Source organism: Sceloporus occidentalis, unplaced genomic scaffold (assembly GCF_023333645.1).
Source record: "Sceloporus occidentalis isolate IW3139 unplaced genomic scaffold, rSceOcc1.0.p SCAF_5, whole genome shotgun sequence".
Lineage (NCBI taxonomy): Eukaryota > Metazoa > Chordata > Lepidosauria > Squamata > Phrynosomatidae > Sceloporus > Sceloporus occidentalis.
This window is the reverse complement of record NW_028316985.1, coordinates 188,103,991-188,118,593: the sequence shown is the minus strand read 5'-3', so window position 1 is coordinate 188,118,593 and position 14,603 is coordinate 188,103,991. Positions and strand designations below refer to the sequence as shown.

General features: G+C 46.5%; 1 protein-coding gene across 3 annotated transcripts in view; it reads left to right on the top strand.

The window, feature by feature from the left end:
• LOC149313328 (uncharacterized) overlaps positions 1 to 14,603 on the top strand; it is a 57,955-nt gene that overhangs the window by 9,048 nt on the left and 34,304 nt on the right. Inside the window, exons 1-3 of one of the 3 annotated variants that reach the window (XM_089526466.1) lie at positions 10,119 to 10,193; positions 11,552 to 12,000; positions 13,348 to 14,149. In XM_089526466.1, the coding sequence (XP_089382592.1) occupies positions 11,649 to 12,000; positions 13,348 to 14,149 (1,154 nt within the window). In that variant the 5' untranslated portion in view covers positions 10,119 to 10,193; positions 11,552 to 11,648. Of the gene's footprint in view, positions 1 to 10,118; positions 10,194 to 10,706; positions 10,996 to 11,551; positions 12,001 to 13,347; positions 14,150 to 14,603 lie in introns of those variants that run through there. The other 2 variants (XM_089526465.1, XM_089526464.1) reach the window with 2 other exon arrangements.

Sequence of the window (14,603 nt, the reverse complement as noted above, 5' to 3'; positions counted from 1 at the left end):
CATTGTCAGAACAGAAGATGGAGAAACAAGATGGTTCCCAGCTGGCAAAGGGGTCAGACAAGGCTGCATCCTCTCACCCATTCTGTTCAACTTGTATGCACAACGTATCATAAGAAAAGCAGGCTTGGACGCATAAGAAGGAAGAGTGGGTCCAAGGAGGAAGGAATATCAACAGTCTGAGATATGCAGATGACACCATAATACTAGCAGAAAACATCACAGACTTGGAATACCTACTCAAGGAAATCAAGGCAGAAAGTGCAAAGGCAGCCTTAATGCTGAACAGAAAGAAATCCAAAAGAATGACCAGTGAGGATCTTAACAAATTCAACCTAGACAATGAGCAAATAGAAACAGTAAAAGGATTCCCATACCTGGGATCAAATAGGGATCAGAGTAGGGACTGCAGTCAAGAAATCATAGGAAGACTAAGAATGGGAAGGACGGCTATGAAAGAACTAGAGAAGATCCTAAAATGCAAGGATATACAACTGAGCACAAAAGTCAGAATCATACAAGCCATCGTATTCCCTATAACCATGGATGGATGTAAGAGCTGGACAGTCAAGAAAGAAGATAGGAAGAAAATCAATGCATTTGAGATGATGTGGGGCTGGAGAAGAGGGCTGAGGATCCCATGGACAGCAGCCAAAAGGACAAACCAATGGGTCCAGGAGCAGATCAAGCCGGAAACCTCCCTAGAAGCCAAGATGACCAACATTTTACTTCAGACACATCATTAATTAGGAAGGACTCATTGGAAAAGAGAATAATGCTGGGAAAGGTGGAGGGAAGGAGGAAGAGAGGAAGGCTGCATGCAAGATGGAGGAGGGACTCCATGAAAGAGGTCACTTTGGGTTTTATGGGGCTGCAGGAATTAAGCAGAGGACAGAGGATCTTGGAGGTGTCTCATCCATAGGGTCACGAGGGCCGTTAACAAGAACAAAGCCTAGGAAGGGTTTCTGAGACACCAGCCTCCCATTCCTGCTACTCAGTGGTGGGAACTGTGGGGTATTCTTTCAGCCTTTGGGAGGGTGTTTCTCTCCCAGGAGAGGAGCTGCTCCGATTCTGGCTTATCAAAGGCAGTTGTTCCAAATGTCATGCCTTTGTCTGGACTCTGTGCTGTGAGCCTGAGATAAGGCTGACTTTTCTCCAGCCCTTCCTTCTCCTGCTCAGCATGAATGCCGTCTATTTGCTTGCAGGAGGATGAGTTTAAGCTCAGTGTGCCAAAAGGGATGTGTGGGTCTTTGGTGAATGTTGCATCTCTTGCCGTCCATCTTGATGCTGTGCCCCATGCAGCATCGCTCTTCCCTGGCTTGCAAAGCTAGCCTTCCTCTGGCTGCGCTGGAGGAAGGGCTCCATTGTAATGGGTTGAGAGCCTACTATGCCAAGGGGACAGAATGCCATCTAAGCCAGGCGGAATTGCACAGCGTTTGCACAAGGCGGCCCTGCTAATTAAATGAATACATGGGCCCTTGGTATCCGCTGAGGTTTGGTTCCAGGACCCTCTGTGGATACCAAAATGCTCAAGTCCCATTAAATACAATGGGGTATCATTATCATTATTATCATTATGACTGCTTTTGCTGTTTCTGTTCTCAGTTCAGATGGTATGGCCGGGTGTTTCTTGCAGAAACCTCCTCTTCTGGCCATTTGGGAGAGTCTCAAAATCCGGGAAATTTGCAGGACATACTAAAATAAATGACAGCACTTGACCACAGAGAAACCATACTTGCCCACAGGGAATCAATGGGGACTATTTGACTATAGGGAATCATAGGGGAATGCTTGCCTATAGAGAGACCGTACTTGCCTATAGGGAATCATAGGAGAATACTTGCCCATAGGGAAACATTGAGGAACATTGGCCCAAAGGGAATCATTCAGAAATATCTTCCCATGGGGGATCATTGGGGAATACTTGCCCATAGGGGATCATAAAAGAATATTTGATCATATATGTCTCCGTTCTTTGTGAGGCCACAGGGCCCTTTCTTAGGCACTGAATTTCTCAAGAAGTCGTCATGCTTTTGCATCAGGGAAACCTTTAGGTAATGTTGAGGTAAAACATGTCAATACAGTCCCAATTTTAGGGGGGAAACCCACGTTTTACTTTCGTTGGAGGTAGAAACCTCAAATAGTAAGGTCCCAGTCCACTGGCTCTCTTTAGGATTCCTCTGTTTCGGCTGTAATGTGGCATCTTAAAATCCAGAAAACATCCAGGGCTAGCCTTGTTGTTGGCCATATAGCAAATCCAGTAACATCAAAAACCCACCCAACAGTGATAACTTCATGGGAACAACCAAAATGCACAAAAATACACGTTGCAAGCTTTCGAAGCTCTTCTTCTTCATCAGGCAAAGGTGTTAAAAGCCATACAGGAGGAGGAAGAAAAGGAAGATGTTAGCCATAGGTCTGCACTTGGCTGTTTTTGTTCTCATTTCGGCTGGTAGGGAGTTGTAGGGCGTTACTTGCATTTTTCCGCCTTGCGTCCTGTTTAGTCTCTGGAGCAGCAGAGTTATGCTGAGCAAAACTGTGCACGTCATGCATATATTGATATTTTCCCTACAGTTAAGAGGTTCTTCCCAATGTTTGGTGTGAGTCTGCTTTCTGGAGCAGCGTGGGACCTCTCCTTGATTCTCTGAAATGTGGTGCAGGATGTTACTTGCATTTCTGGCTTGCATTTACATTTTATTGACCCTTCCCTTCCCAAAATGTGTTAAGATTGCAGTTGAGGAGGTTTGGATTCCAGCAGGTAGCCTCATGTCAGAGGAGGTTTTGGTCTTTCAGATCTGCTGGCCCCAAACCATTTAGGACTTTGCAAATCAAAACCAAGACCTTGAATCTTGAAAGCAAATGGGAAGCCTGTGCAATCGGTGCAAAACGGTCTTCTGGAGCATGGATCATCCGTCTGGCCAGTGTGCTTTGCACCTGCTGTATCTTTGCCACCTTGGATCCCATTTTGGAAGAGAGATGGGATATAAATCCCATGAAATAAATAAATAGCTTAGGCACACTTTCCAAGGGCTGCCCCAGGGAGAGCACATTGCAGAAGTCTAACTGAGGTGGGGGGGGGGCAGTTAGGGCTTCCTTGCATTGGATTCATTTGCGCCTTAATGCGAAGCTGCCTGTTTTGGAGTCCATAAAGGTCAAGATCATCGGTCTTTTAATTAAAAGGATGCCTCGTTAGGCCGTCCTCGTCAAGGTCACTTCTTAATTTACTGCAGACTGAAGAGTAACTGATCTTCCTTCTCTGCTTGCAGCAGAAGCAAGTGCTGAGTGTGGATTATGGGGAGTGAGGTGCACTTTGAAGCAAGAAGACTGGGATTATTCTGGATTAAGGAAGGGGTTTAGAAAGGCACAGACTTTGCAAAGCAGAGTGAAGCAGCAGGGTCAATTGCTTTATAGCAGCAGGAAAAAAGACTAGCTAACATCAAGCCATTTTTAAAAGAGAATTTGTTTCCAGATCAAGCATGGATACCAGACAGGCTGACCAGGCGTCCTCCTTTCCCATGACATGTCCTCCATCTCAGCCTTCTGTCCAGGAGGCATTCCAGAATATCTTCCATTTTGAGCATGACTAAAAGCAGCATGGATTTATACCTCTGTGGGTCTCCCTCTGAGGCTGAGAGAGTGTGACTTTCCACAGCTGAGCGGGATTCGAACCCTGGTCTGTGCAAAGACAGTTTTCTGTGTGTAAGCCTGCAAAGGTACTTGGGAAGAATGATTTAATTTTGGAAGGAATACAATACAATTCTTAGGTTGATCCGTGGGGTGCATACAATGGGGGCGCTTGGCATCCACTGGGGTTTGGCTCCAGGACCCCCATGGATCCCAAAATCCAAGGATGCACAAGTCCCATTAAATACAGTGTGGTGTATGATGATGATGATGATGATGATGATGATGATGATTAGAGTGGACCTTTGGTATCTGCTGGGATTTGGTTCCAGGACTCCTGTGGATACTAAAATCAATGGAAGCTCAAGTCATATTAAATACAATGAGATATTATTATTATTATTATTATTATTATTATTATTATTATTATTATTATTACAGTGTGCCCTTGGCATCCTCTGGGGTTTGGTCCCAGGACCCCCATGGTTCTCAAAATCTGAGGATGCTCAAGTCCCATTAAAGAGAGGTAGTAAAAGGGAGCCCCTTATTTAAAATGGCAAAATTGAGTTTTGCTCTGTGTGTGTGTGTATTGAAGCTATGGATGGTTGAATCCCTTTGCTTCGGAGTCTTTGGATATGGAGAGCTGAACGTATTTGCAGAGCAAAGGCATGAGAGCTGGGTGACCAGACGTCCTCCTTTTCCTGGACATGTCCTACATTCTAGCGTTCTGCCCAGAATTCCATTTGAACATGACTCAGGAGCATGACTTTATATTTCTGTGAGCGCTTTTTAGCTTTTATTTTGCAATGCCCTACATTTTTCTTGGATGTCCGACATTTTGCGGTGCCTTGTCCTCTTTTTAGGGTTAGGACATATGGTCACCTTGCATGAGAGGGGCAAATTTCTGGCAGACCAGCACTTTCGGGCAAAGAAGGCTGAAGACCTTGTAAAACTACAAATCCCAGGATTCCATAGGATGGAGCTACAGCACTAAAAGTGTTGCTAAACTGCATTATTTCTATAGTGTGGATGCACCCACAGTCTTCCCACCCTTCCCAATGCTCAGCGTCTGGAGGAGTTATTTTGGGGGGGCTACAACTACTTGAATCCCTAATAGCTGTGATGGCAGAGATTGTATGGGAATTTGCAGTCCAAAAGGTGATTTTTCCAAGTTCTACAGCACTTAAATTGGTGTCAAACTGCATCATTTCTGCGGTGTAGATGCACCCTCAATTGCAGCCACTGGCCACTGTGGTTTCTAGATTGCGCATAGGGGGACAAGGGGTTTACCCCAAAATGGAGGGGGCCCCTCTCCCCACAATTGGCCTGTGACTGGCTGTTTCAAGCCCTCAGCCCTGGCAGGGGTTGGGCCAGAAAGTGTGACCCGTGGCTCTGAGCTTCTCCCATCCCATGCCCTCGTGCCATCACTGCCAGTCCCATGAGCCTCACTGGTGTGGTTGTTGTTGTTTTACTCCACTGAGCGACTTTCCCACGCTCCTGCCCTTGGTAGGATTCGCTCTCTGAGCTCAAAAGCTGGGGCATGTGAACGTTGCAGCCGAGGGACGGACAAAGGGGAGGCTGTTTGGGGCTTAAGCCCCAAACTGACCGCCTGGCTGCAGTGGGAAGTTATTTTAGAGGCATGTGGGTCTTGTCTAGGAATGCCACACTTGTGGCTGCATGGCACCGTGCCACGCAGGGCTTTTCTCGGTTCCCCAGCGCTGGTCTTTGGCCTGGTGATTTGTTGGCCTTTTTGCAAAATTAACCTTCTGTGCTCAAATTTGCAGGCAGGCTCCCCTGCATCTGGGATTCGGATGTGAAGAAGGGTCTTCCTTTGGGTCCCCTTTGTCAAATTGTAGAATCATAAAAGGGTAGGGTTGGATGGGGCCACCAAAGGGCATCTAGTCCAAACATCTCTGCCAGGTGGCCACCAAAGGCATAGCGAAGAAACAAGAGCAAAACAAGAAGGCTATGCTTCTTCCCTTGGTGCCTTTTCCAGAAGGATATGGCTGGATGCAGAGGGACAACACTTCAGTGGAATCACAGACTCCTGAAGTTGGAAAGGGTCCCTAAAGGCCAGCTAGTCTGACCCACTTCTGCCAGTGCAAGAATCCATTGCTAAAGCATTCCTCAGAGAAGGCCAGCCCAACTTCTCTCTTTAAAAAAATAGAACCATTGAATCCTAGAGTTGGAAGAGACCCCAAGAAGGGCCCTGATCCAGTCCAACTCCCTTCTGCCATGCAGGAACTCCCAGTCAAAGCATCCCCATTGACAGATGGCCATCCAGCCTCTGTTTAAAGACCTCCAAGGAAGGAGACTCCATTACAATCTCCGAGGAATGAGTGTGTTCCACTGTCAAACAGCCCTTACTCTCAGGAAGTTCCTCCTAATGTTGAGCTGGAATCTCTTTTCCTGGAGCTTGCATCCACTGCTCCATGTTCTAGTCTCTGGAGCAGCAGAAAACAAGCTTGCTCCCTCCTCAATGTGACATGCCTTCAAGTATTTAAACAGGGCTTTCATATCACCCCTTAACCTTCTCTTCTCCAGGATAAACATTCCCAGCTCCTTAAGTCTTTCCTCATGGACCCTTCATATTTCCAGACCCTTCACCATTTTAGTCGCCCTCCTTTGGACACATGGCTCCAGTTTCTCAATGTCCTTTTTGAATTGTGGCGCCCAGAACTGGACACAGTATTCCAGGTGGGGCCTGACCAAAGCGGAACAGAGGGGCACTATTACTTCTCTTGATCCAGACACTATACTTTTATTGATGCAGCCTAAAATCGCATTGGCCTTGTTAGCTGCCGCATCACACTGTTGACTCATGTTTAACTTATGGTCTACTTGGACTCCTAGATCCCTTTCACATGTAGTTTCATTCAGCTGGGTGTCCCCCATAATCCTATATCCATGCATTTCATTTTTCTGCCCTAAGTGCAATACCTTACATTTCTCTGTGTTGAATTTCATTTTGTTAGCTTTGGCCCAGCTTTCTAGTCTATTCAGGTCATTTTGAATCTTGGTCCTGTCCTCTGGGGTATTAGCTATTCCCCCTAATTTGGTGTCATCTGCAAATTTGATAAGTATGCTCCCAATTCTGTCATCCAGGTCATTGATAAAGATGTTGAATAGCACTGGGCCCAGGACAGAGCCCTGTGGGACCCCACTGGTCACTTCTCTCCAGGATGAAAAGGAGCCATGGCTGACCATCCTTTGGGTTCGGCCGGTCAACCAGTTACAAATCCATGTAACAGTTCCTTTGTCTAGCCCACATTTTACAAGCTTGTTTGCAAGAATGTCATGGGAAACCTTGTCAAAGGCCTTACTGAAATCAAGATATACTACATCCACAGCATTCCCTTCATCTAACAAGCTGGTAATTTTGTCAAAGAAAGAGATTAGGTTTGTCTGGCATGACTTCTTTCTCTGAAACCCATGTTGACTTTTTGTGATGATGGCATTGCCTTCTAGATGTTCACAGACTCTCTGTTTAATGATCTGCTCCAGAATGTAGAAGCTAGAATCTAGAACCTAGAATCTTTCTTGAATAACCAGCAAAGGACTGACCATTGGGTCACTCAGGAGTCGGTTCCTTCTACTCTCAGGAAGTCTTAAATAATGCTTCAACTGAATGTCATTTCTTGCAGTTTGAGGCCTTGGGTCCATGTGGGCTTTTTCCATGTTTGGGCAAACAAGGATCCCTTGGAGGAGGCCTATAGAGAGGTCTGAGTGCCTCCCAGCCACGTCTGAGCCCCCTTTGTCCAGGCAGATGACCAATGGCTGCAAGGTATGGCCTTTTGCCCCTTTGCCTGGGCAGATGACCCTAGGCTTGCAAGGCATGTGGTTGTGGACGAAGGGGGGCTCAGGAGAAGAAGCCTTGTAAGAGGGCAGAGCATTATTTTTTTGGGGTGTGGGGTGTGTTCAGTGTATGTTTGCATCCTGTCCTGAGCTGAGCCTCTCTGTTTTCCTCCTGGGCAGTTTGTGTGCCACTCCCTGGAGTCCGGCCGTGGGCCTCTTGGATCCTCTGAGTCCTGAGCTAAATTGGACACCAGGAGAAGAATGCGGCCCATTTGCTTTGGCAGCTGTGCCTTCTCCCAAAGAGCAGGGATGTGCGCATGCGGAGGGGATGTTTTTCCACCTCCTTTTGCAAGGAGAGGCAGCGCCCGGCTCTCTTTTCCCGCTCTGCCCATTTTCTGCCAGGCCTGGCTGTTCCTGCCAGATGTTGGTTGGCATCTGTGAGCTCTCTTTGCAAAGAGGCTGGGCCTCTTTTGGGCATCCGGCATGGCCTTGGCCGCCACAATTTGCCAGCCTAAGAGTGTTACCCGGCTGTGTGTTTTTGCAAACTGGTTTTGGGGGAAGTGGATGCCCATTTACTGAAGGGAGGCATTTTTACACTGCATTGCCAAGTAAGACGGTCCTAGAAAGTTCCCTCATCTTCCCAAGTCCACATTGTGGTAATAATACCTTTATTAGGTGAAACCTAAACTTTTATGTGCAAGCTTTTGAAATAGACATGGTTCCTCATCAGGGAAAGATGGCATGTAGAGGAGACATGTGTGCTTCGAAAACTTGCCCAGAGAATTTTGTGTATCTTTTGGTCAGCCTGATTTCGGTCCATTTTGTGATAAAGCTTTGAGTTTCCTTTATGCTGAATTCCAAAATCCGAAATACTCCCAAAATTGTCCCCACGTTGTCTGAGACGGTGACGCCTTTGCTTCCGGATGGTTCGGGGTACGCAAACCTGGCTTCATGCAGGAAATTATTGAAGATGTTGTGTATAAAATTAATTGCCCCCAGGCTGTGTGTGTAATAAGGAGAAGATACGCAACATCAACGTTTAGGCTTGGTCCAAGATATCTCATTTGTTGTTGCATGCCTTCAAGTCGTTTCCGATTTACGGCGATCGTAAAGTGAACCTATCCTGGGGTTTTCTTAGCAAGATTTGACCGGCGAGGCTTGCCATTGCCTTCCTCTGAGGCTGAGAGAGTGTGACTTATCCATAGCCATCCAGAGGGTTCCATGGCTGAGCTTGAAATTGAACCCAGGATTTCCAGAATCATAGTCCGATACTCAAAAAACCAGGATGCCCACCTGACTCTCCTTTATTATCATTATGTTCAGCTGGCTCTCCTTTTGTCCATTTTTAAAAAGTGTACATTCCAAATAGCAAACCTTGGTTTTCCATTTTATATAAGGGGCACCATTTGCTGTGCCATTGTATTTAATGGGATTTCAGCATCCATGGATTTTGTTATCTGTGGTGGGTTCCTGCAACCAAACCCCAATATGCAAATATTCCAGAAACCAGGAAGAAAATCCAAAATCCAAAGTAGCTCTGGTCCCGAAAGTTTCGGCTAATAGTTGAGACTCAACCTGTAATACCTTTATCAGGCCATTTAGCAGAGAGCATTTTGTGCCTATTTTGAGTGACTGAATTGACTCTGGACTCTGGACATTTCTTAGGGTTGCATCTTTTCCCCCTTTCGTCTTTTGCAGGGATGCATTCTGTGTTGTGTGTGTGTGTTGGGTTTTTGGGAGAGGCTGAGGATGGCTGTGTGTGTGTGTTTGTGGATGGTCAGTTGATGTTTTTGGTGCCGGGCTCCGGAAGAAGGTTGCGTCCTCCTCTGATTTCATCACAGCCGCCTGTTTCCACTGACTTTGCAGAACGCACAAACAGTTGCTGAATCACAGCGGCTGCAAAACAAGCCAGGCAGCTGTGGGCGTTGGGTGTGCGATGTGTGCGATGTGCGCCAAGGGATGGGAAGGGCTGGCTTTGGGTCCATCCTGGAGATTCACAGCAGAGGAGGGGGGCAGGGGGCTGTGTGTGTTTTGTGTTGTTTTGTTTAACTTTAAAAAACAACAATTTTGGGGATGTTTTGCATTTTGGTTTGCTTAAACCAGGTTTTTCCCCATCAGTGTATAGGACTGCACCAATATAGGACCAAATCAGAAAACTGAGTAGCAAAACGGAGTCCAGTTGTGGTGGCCAGTTATTAATCCTTGTTCTTTAAAACGTGCTCTTTTTAAAGCAAGTTGTTTTGGTTGAACTTGTGTTAACTGCGGGATTTGTTTTTGCATAGCACTTCTTGCACTTTAAAATGAATGTATTTTGCTCTGCTTTATTTATTGGGCTTCCCTCCCTCCCGACTTTCTCCCAAAACGGGATTCAGGATGGAAAATAAAGGGACTAAAAAGGAGCATCTGACGCTGGTTTAACAACGAGCAACAACTGCTAATACACTGTTAAAAGTCAAAACGCTTAAAGTCCAGCAGTCGTTGTTGTTCCAATAAGACTTTAATCTGTGTGTGTTTGTATGAGTAATCCATTTAAAATAACAGGAATGTTTTAAAAAGCTGGTTTAAACCATGTTTAAATCATGGCTTAAAGGTAGTTTAAAGCATGGTTTAGACCAGCGAGCCTTGGTGGAAGGGGAGGAAACTATGGCTGAATACTTCACTAAACTACGCATCCCAGGATCCCACTGGACAAAGCCATGGCAGTTGAAGTGGCATCAAACTGCTTCAATCCCTGCTGTGTGAACACACCCTAAAATGTCCCATCCAGGTTTATGAAGGTTAACTCAGATCCAAAACTTGTGGCTAATAATAATAATAATAATAATAATTATTATTATTATTATTAATATCCCGCCTCTCCCTGTGGATCAAGGCGGGTTACAGAAATACAATTAATACAATAAAATGCATCGTAAAAGCAAATCTACAAATAAATAATAATAATAATAATAATAATAATAATAATAATGTTTATTTCTTTATATTTCCCTCCTCTCCCTACGGATTGAGGTGGGATTACAATTCAAAATGAAAATACAACAATAACGACGTTTTGCTTTCCCCTCAGACCCCCTCTCCATCGAACAATAATAAAATTCAATAGCAATGAAAATAGTCAAGCCATAAAACAGTTTTAAACAAAGGAGACGGAATGGATGCAGAGACTGAGGGGCTGCTGCCGCCATTTTGGAGCTCAGTCTGGAGGAGATCCAGCTTGGCAGCCATTTTAAAGGCCTCAGGGGGGGAATAGGACGGATCATTCCACTCTTACATATATATATATACACACACACACACACACATATAACCCCCATCCCTCCCACCAAAGAAAAAATAGCAATTAATAAAAACACAGTTTAAAATAGTTAAAAAGGCGAGTTGAAGGGAGTCGAAATAAAGGAAGTCAGTCTGGGAAGGTCTTCTGGAACCGGAAGAGATCCGTCTTAACAACCTTTTTGAAGGCCTCTAGAATTGTGATTAACATTTATCACCAGTCTTTTATTATCAATCTTTTATTATTGATAATGATGATAATAATAATAGTCAATGGAGATGATGATGATAGGAACAATAATAAAGGTTGTTATTATTATTATTAAGTTGTTATTATGTTATTATTACTGATAACTGATAAGATTTGTTTGATAACACATTATAATTTAATATCGATTAATATTTATCACAAGTTAAGAACTGTTTGATAACACATAACAATTTATTATTGATAATTTGTCACCAGTATTCTATTGTCAATATATTATTATTATTATTATTATTATTCATGATGATGATGATGATAATAGTTGAAAATTATTAGTGATAATAGCAATCAAAAATTAATTAATGTTTGTTAATAATAGATAGTGGTTGAATAGTAACAATAAATTACAATGGACCCTTGGTATCTGCTGCGGTTTGGTTCCAGGACCCTCCATGGGTACCAAAATCTGTGGATGCTCAAGTCCCATTAAATACAATGAGGTCGTGAAATGGTGTCTCTTGAATAAAATTGCAAAATTAAGCTTGTTGTTTTCTATGCCTAATAAAGGTTGACTGACTGACTGACTGACTGACTGACTGACTGACTAATAATAATAATAATAATAATAATAGATTTCTCCCCTCCTCTTGCCAGGTGGTACAAGCTCCACTCGAAGCCCGGGAAGAAGGAGAAGGAGCGCGGCGAGGTCCAGCTGAGCCTGCAGTTCACGCGCCAGAGCCTGACGGCCAGCATGTTTGACCTCTCGGCCAAGGAGAAGCCCCGCTCGCCCTTTGGCCGCCTGAAGGACAAGATGAAGGGCCGGCAGAAGTATGACTTGGAGTCGGCCTCGGCCATCGTGCCCGGCAGCTGTGCGACCCTGGAGGACGACCTGGGCCTGGCCGAGGTCAAGAAGGGTCTCCGGCTGGGCAAGGGGGGCTTCTTCTTCAAGGGGAAGCTGCGGAAGTCCTCCCTGACCCAGTCCAACACCTCCTTGGGCTCTGACAGCACCCTCTCCTCTGCCAGCAGCCTGGGGGGCATCGCCGGCCTGGAGACCCTGACCCCTTCGCCCAGCCGGCATAGCAGCCTCTCCACTGACCGCTCGGGTAAGGATAGAACTGGGCAGGGAGCCAGGTGGTGACAAAACTGGGTTGCTTTCTGGGGGGAGATACAGGAAGGTCCAGGCCCTCAAGGAGGGGTCGGACGCAGCAAAGGAGGGAATCATAGAATCATAGAGTTGGAAGAACCATCCAGTCCAGCCCCCATTCTCCCGTGCTGGTTTGGTGTCATCTGCAAATTCGATAAGCATACCTGCTATTCTTTCATCCAAGGCATTGATAAAAGATGTTGAATAGCACTGGGCCCAGGACAGAGCCCTGTGGGACCCCACTGGTCACGTCTCTGGATGAAAAAGTGCCATTGTTGAGCACCCTTTGGGTTCGGACAGTCAACCAATTACAAATCCATCTAACAGTTGCCTTGTCTAGCCCACATTTCACTAGCTTCTTTGCAAGAATGTCATGGGGAACCTTGTCAAAGGCCTATATTGCTGCATAATTTAAAACTCAGAGGTCCAAAAAAATCTGGCTCTCTTCTCCTAGTGGGTTAAGGTAGATGGGAAAAAGCACAAGAGACAGGCTGAGGCCCAGGGGCCACATAGAAGCCCACGGCTGTGAGATGGGAGTCCCCCATGTAGGATCTGGGATAGACATTGTATAGACCTCCTGATGCTGCATCTAATGAAGATGGTCTTACAGCGCTTAGTGCGGCGCATGTAGAATTGTGAGCTTGGAAATAGGAGAGGGCTCCCATGTCTTTAATGGTTGTGTAGAAGATGAAAATTCAGCAAGTATTGCTTGCCATGCAGTTCGATCACAAGCCGCACCTGCTGCAATCCCTATGTGTTGTCTGCAGTGTGCTTTCAAATTGTGTCTGACTTATGGAGACCCTACAGTGAGCCTGTCATGGGGTTTTCTTGAATAGGTGTATTCAGAGCTGGTTTGCCATTGCCTTCCCCTGAGGCTGAGAGAGTGAGACTTGCCCAAAGTCACCCAGGGTCCCCATGGCCAAGCTGAGAATTGAACCCTGGCCTCCAGAGTTCATGGTCCAACACTCAAACCACTATGCCATGCTGGGGTTGCTCTTCTTGTGTGTCTTCAAGTCATTTCCAACTTGTGGCAACCCTAAGGTGACCCTATCAATGGGGTTTTCTTGGGGTTTCCAGAGTTACAGTCCATCCCTCATTGGCTTTCCTCTTCCACAGCCATAAAGAGCACTCTTCTTGTATTCCAGCAGGCAACTCTGCGTGGCTCAGTTTTCTCTACTAAACACACATTCATGGGACATTGGGATGCACAAAGTGGCCCAAGAGAGAGGTGATGGATGTGGGTGATCAATAGCTGGTGGAATAACCCTTCCTCTCTTTATTCCTTCCTTCTTTCCTTCCTTGCCAGTGAGAGACTTTCTGCCTTCACCAAAGCTGACCCACAAGAGAGCCTTCAGCGATGAGGTCTCCCAAGTCAACCTGCTGCCCGAATCCAAATCGGTCCAGAGCCTGAAGCCTTCTGGGAAGGAGCCCATCTCACGCTCCTCGCTCTGCATCAACGGAAGCCATATCTACTGTGAGGAGCCGTCTCCCAAGCCTTCCTCTTCCTCCCCAGCTCCGGCTCCGGCTCCCCTTCCTCTTCCCCCACAGAGCCTCCCTGACAAGCCGGAGGAGGGCCCTGCTGTGGGTCCCCCGGCCCCTGAGCCGGAGCTTCCGCCGTGGTCCAGCAGCCGTGGCCAGAAGGGGCCCCCAAAAGACCCCCCCAGATTCATCCCTTCTCCTCCCATCTTGGCTGCCCAGGAGGAGGACAAGCTCTCGGTCAAGACCATCGCCCTCAACAAGCACCGTGGCCGGGTCAAGAAGGAGGAGGCCTTGCGGGCAGAGAGCAGACCAGTCCAGATAGCGGCCCCGCTGGTCTTCTCCTCGGAAGTGGTCAGGGTCAGGCCCCACGAAAGGATCCCAAAAGAAGAGGAGGACCAGGAGGAAGGAGAGCAGGAGACGAAGAAGAAGAAGGCACGGTCCGGATTCTTCCGTCGGAGGAGTAGCAGCAAAGACAGTGGGACGAGTCACGCAACGGCAGCAGTGGTGGAAACTACGGTGCCCTCAGACCCCTCGAATCTTCCACCACGAGATGGAGGGGAAGAAAGAGGCCGGAGTGGCAGTGCCAGCAGCTGGTTCAGCCGTCACGATTCCAAGGAGAGGAAACCCAGGTGAGCCAGCTGGGCAAGGAGGGAGGGAGGAAGGCTGCGGCTCTGGGGACGACGTTGGTGCACTAACCCTTGCGCACAAAGGCTTTTGCTCACCCAAGCGGAAGGAGAGAGCTTCCACCCTTATGCTGTCACATGTCCCTGCAAGGTTGGGTGGAAGGAATAGTTATGCATTACAGGCTGAGTCCCCCTTATCCAAAATGCTTGGGACCACAAGTGCTTTAGGTTTTGGAAAATTTGCATGTACATATGGAGGTATCACGGAGCTGAGACCCAAGTCTGAGAGTTATTTATTTTTCATATACACCTTATTATACACAGAGCTTGAAGTCAGCCCTCCGTATCCACAGATTCAAGCATCCACAGCTTTAAAATGTTTTTAAAATATGTATATGTTCCAAAAAGCAAACCTTGATTTTGGCATTTTATACAAAGGATGCTGTTTTACTATGCCATT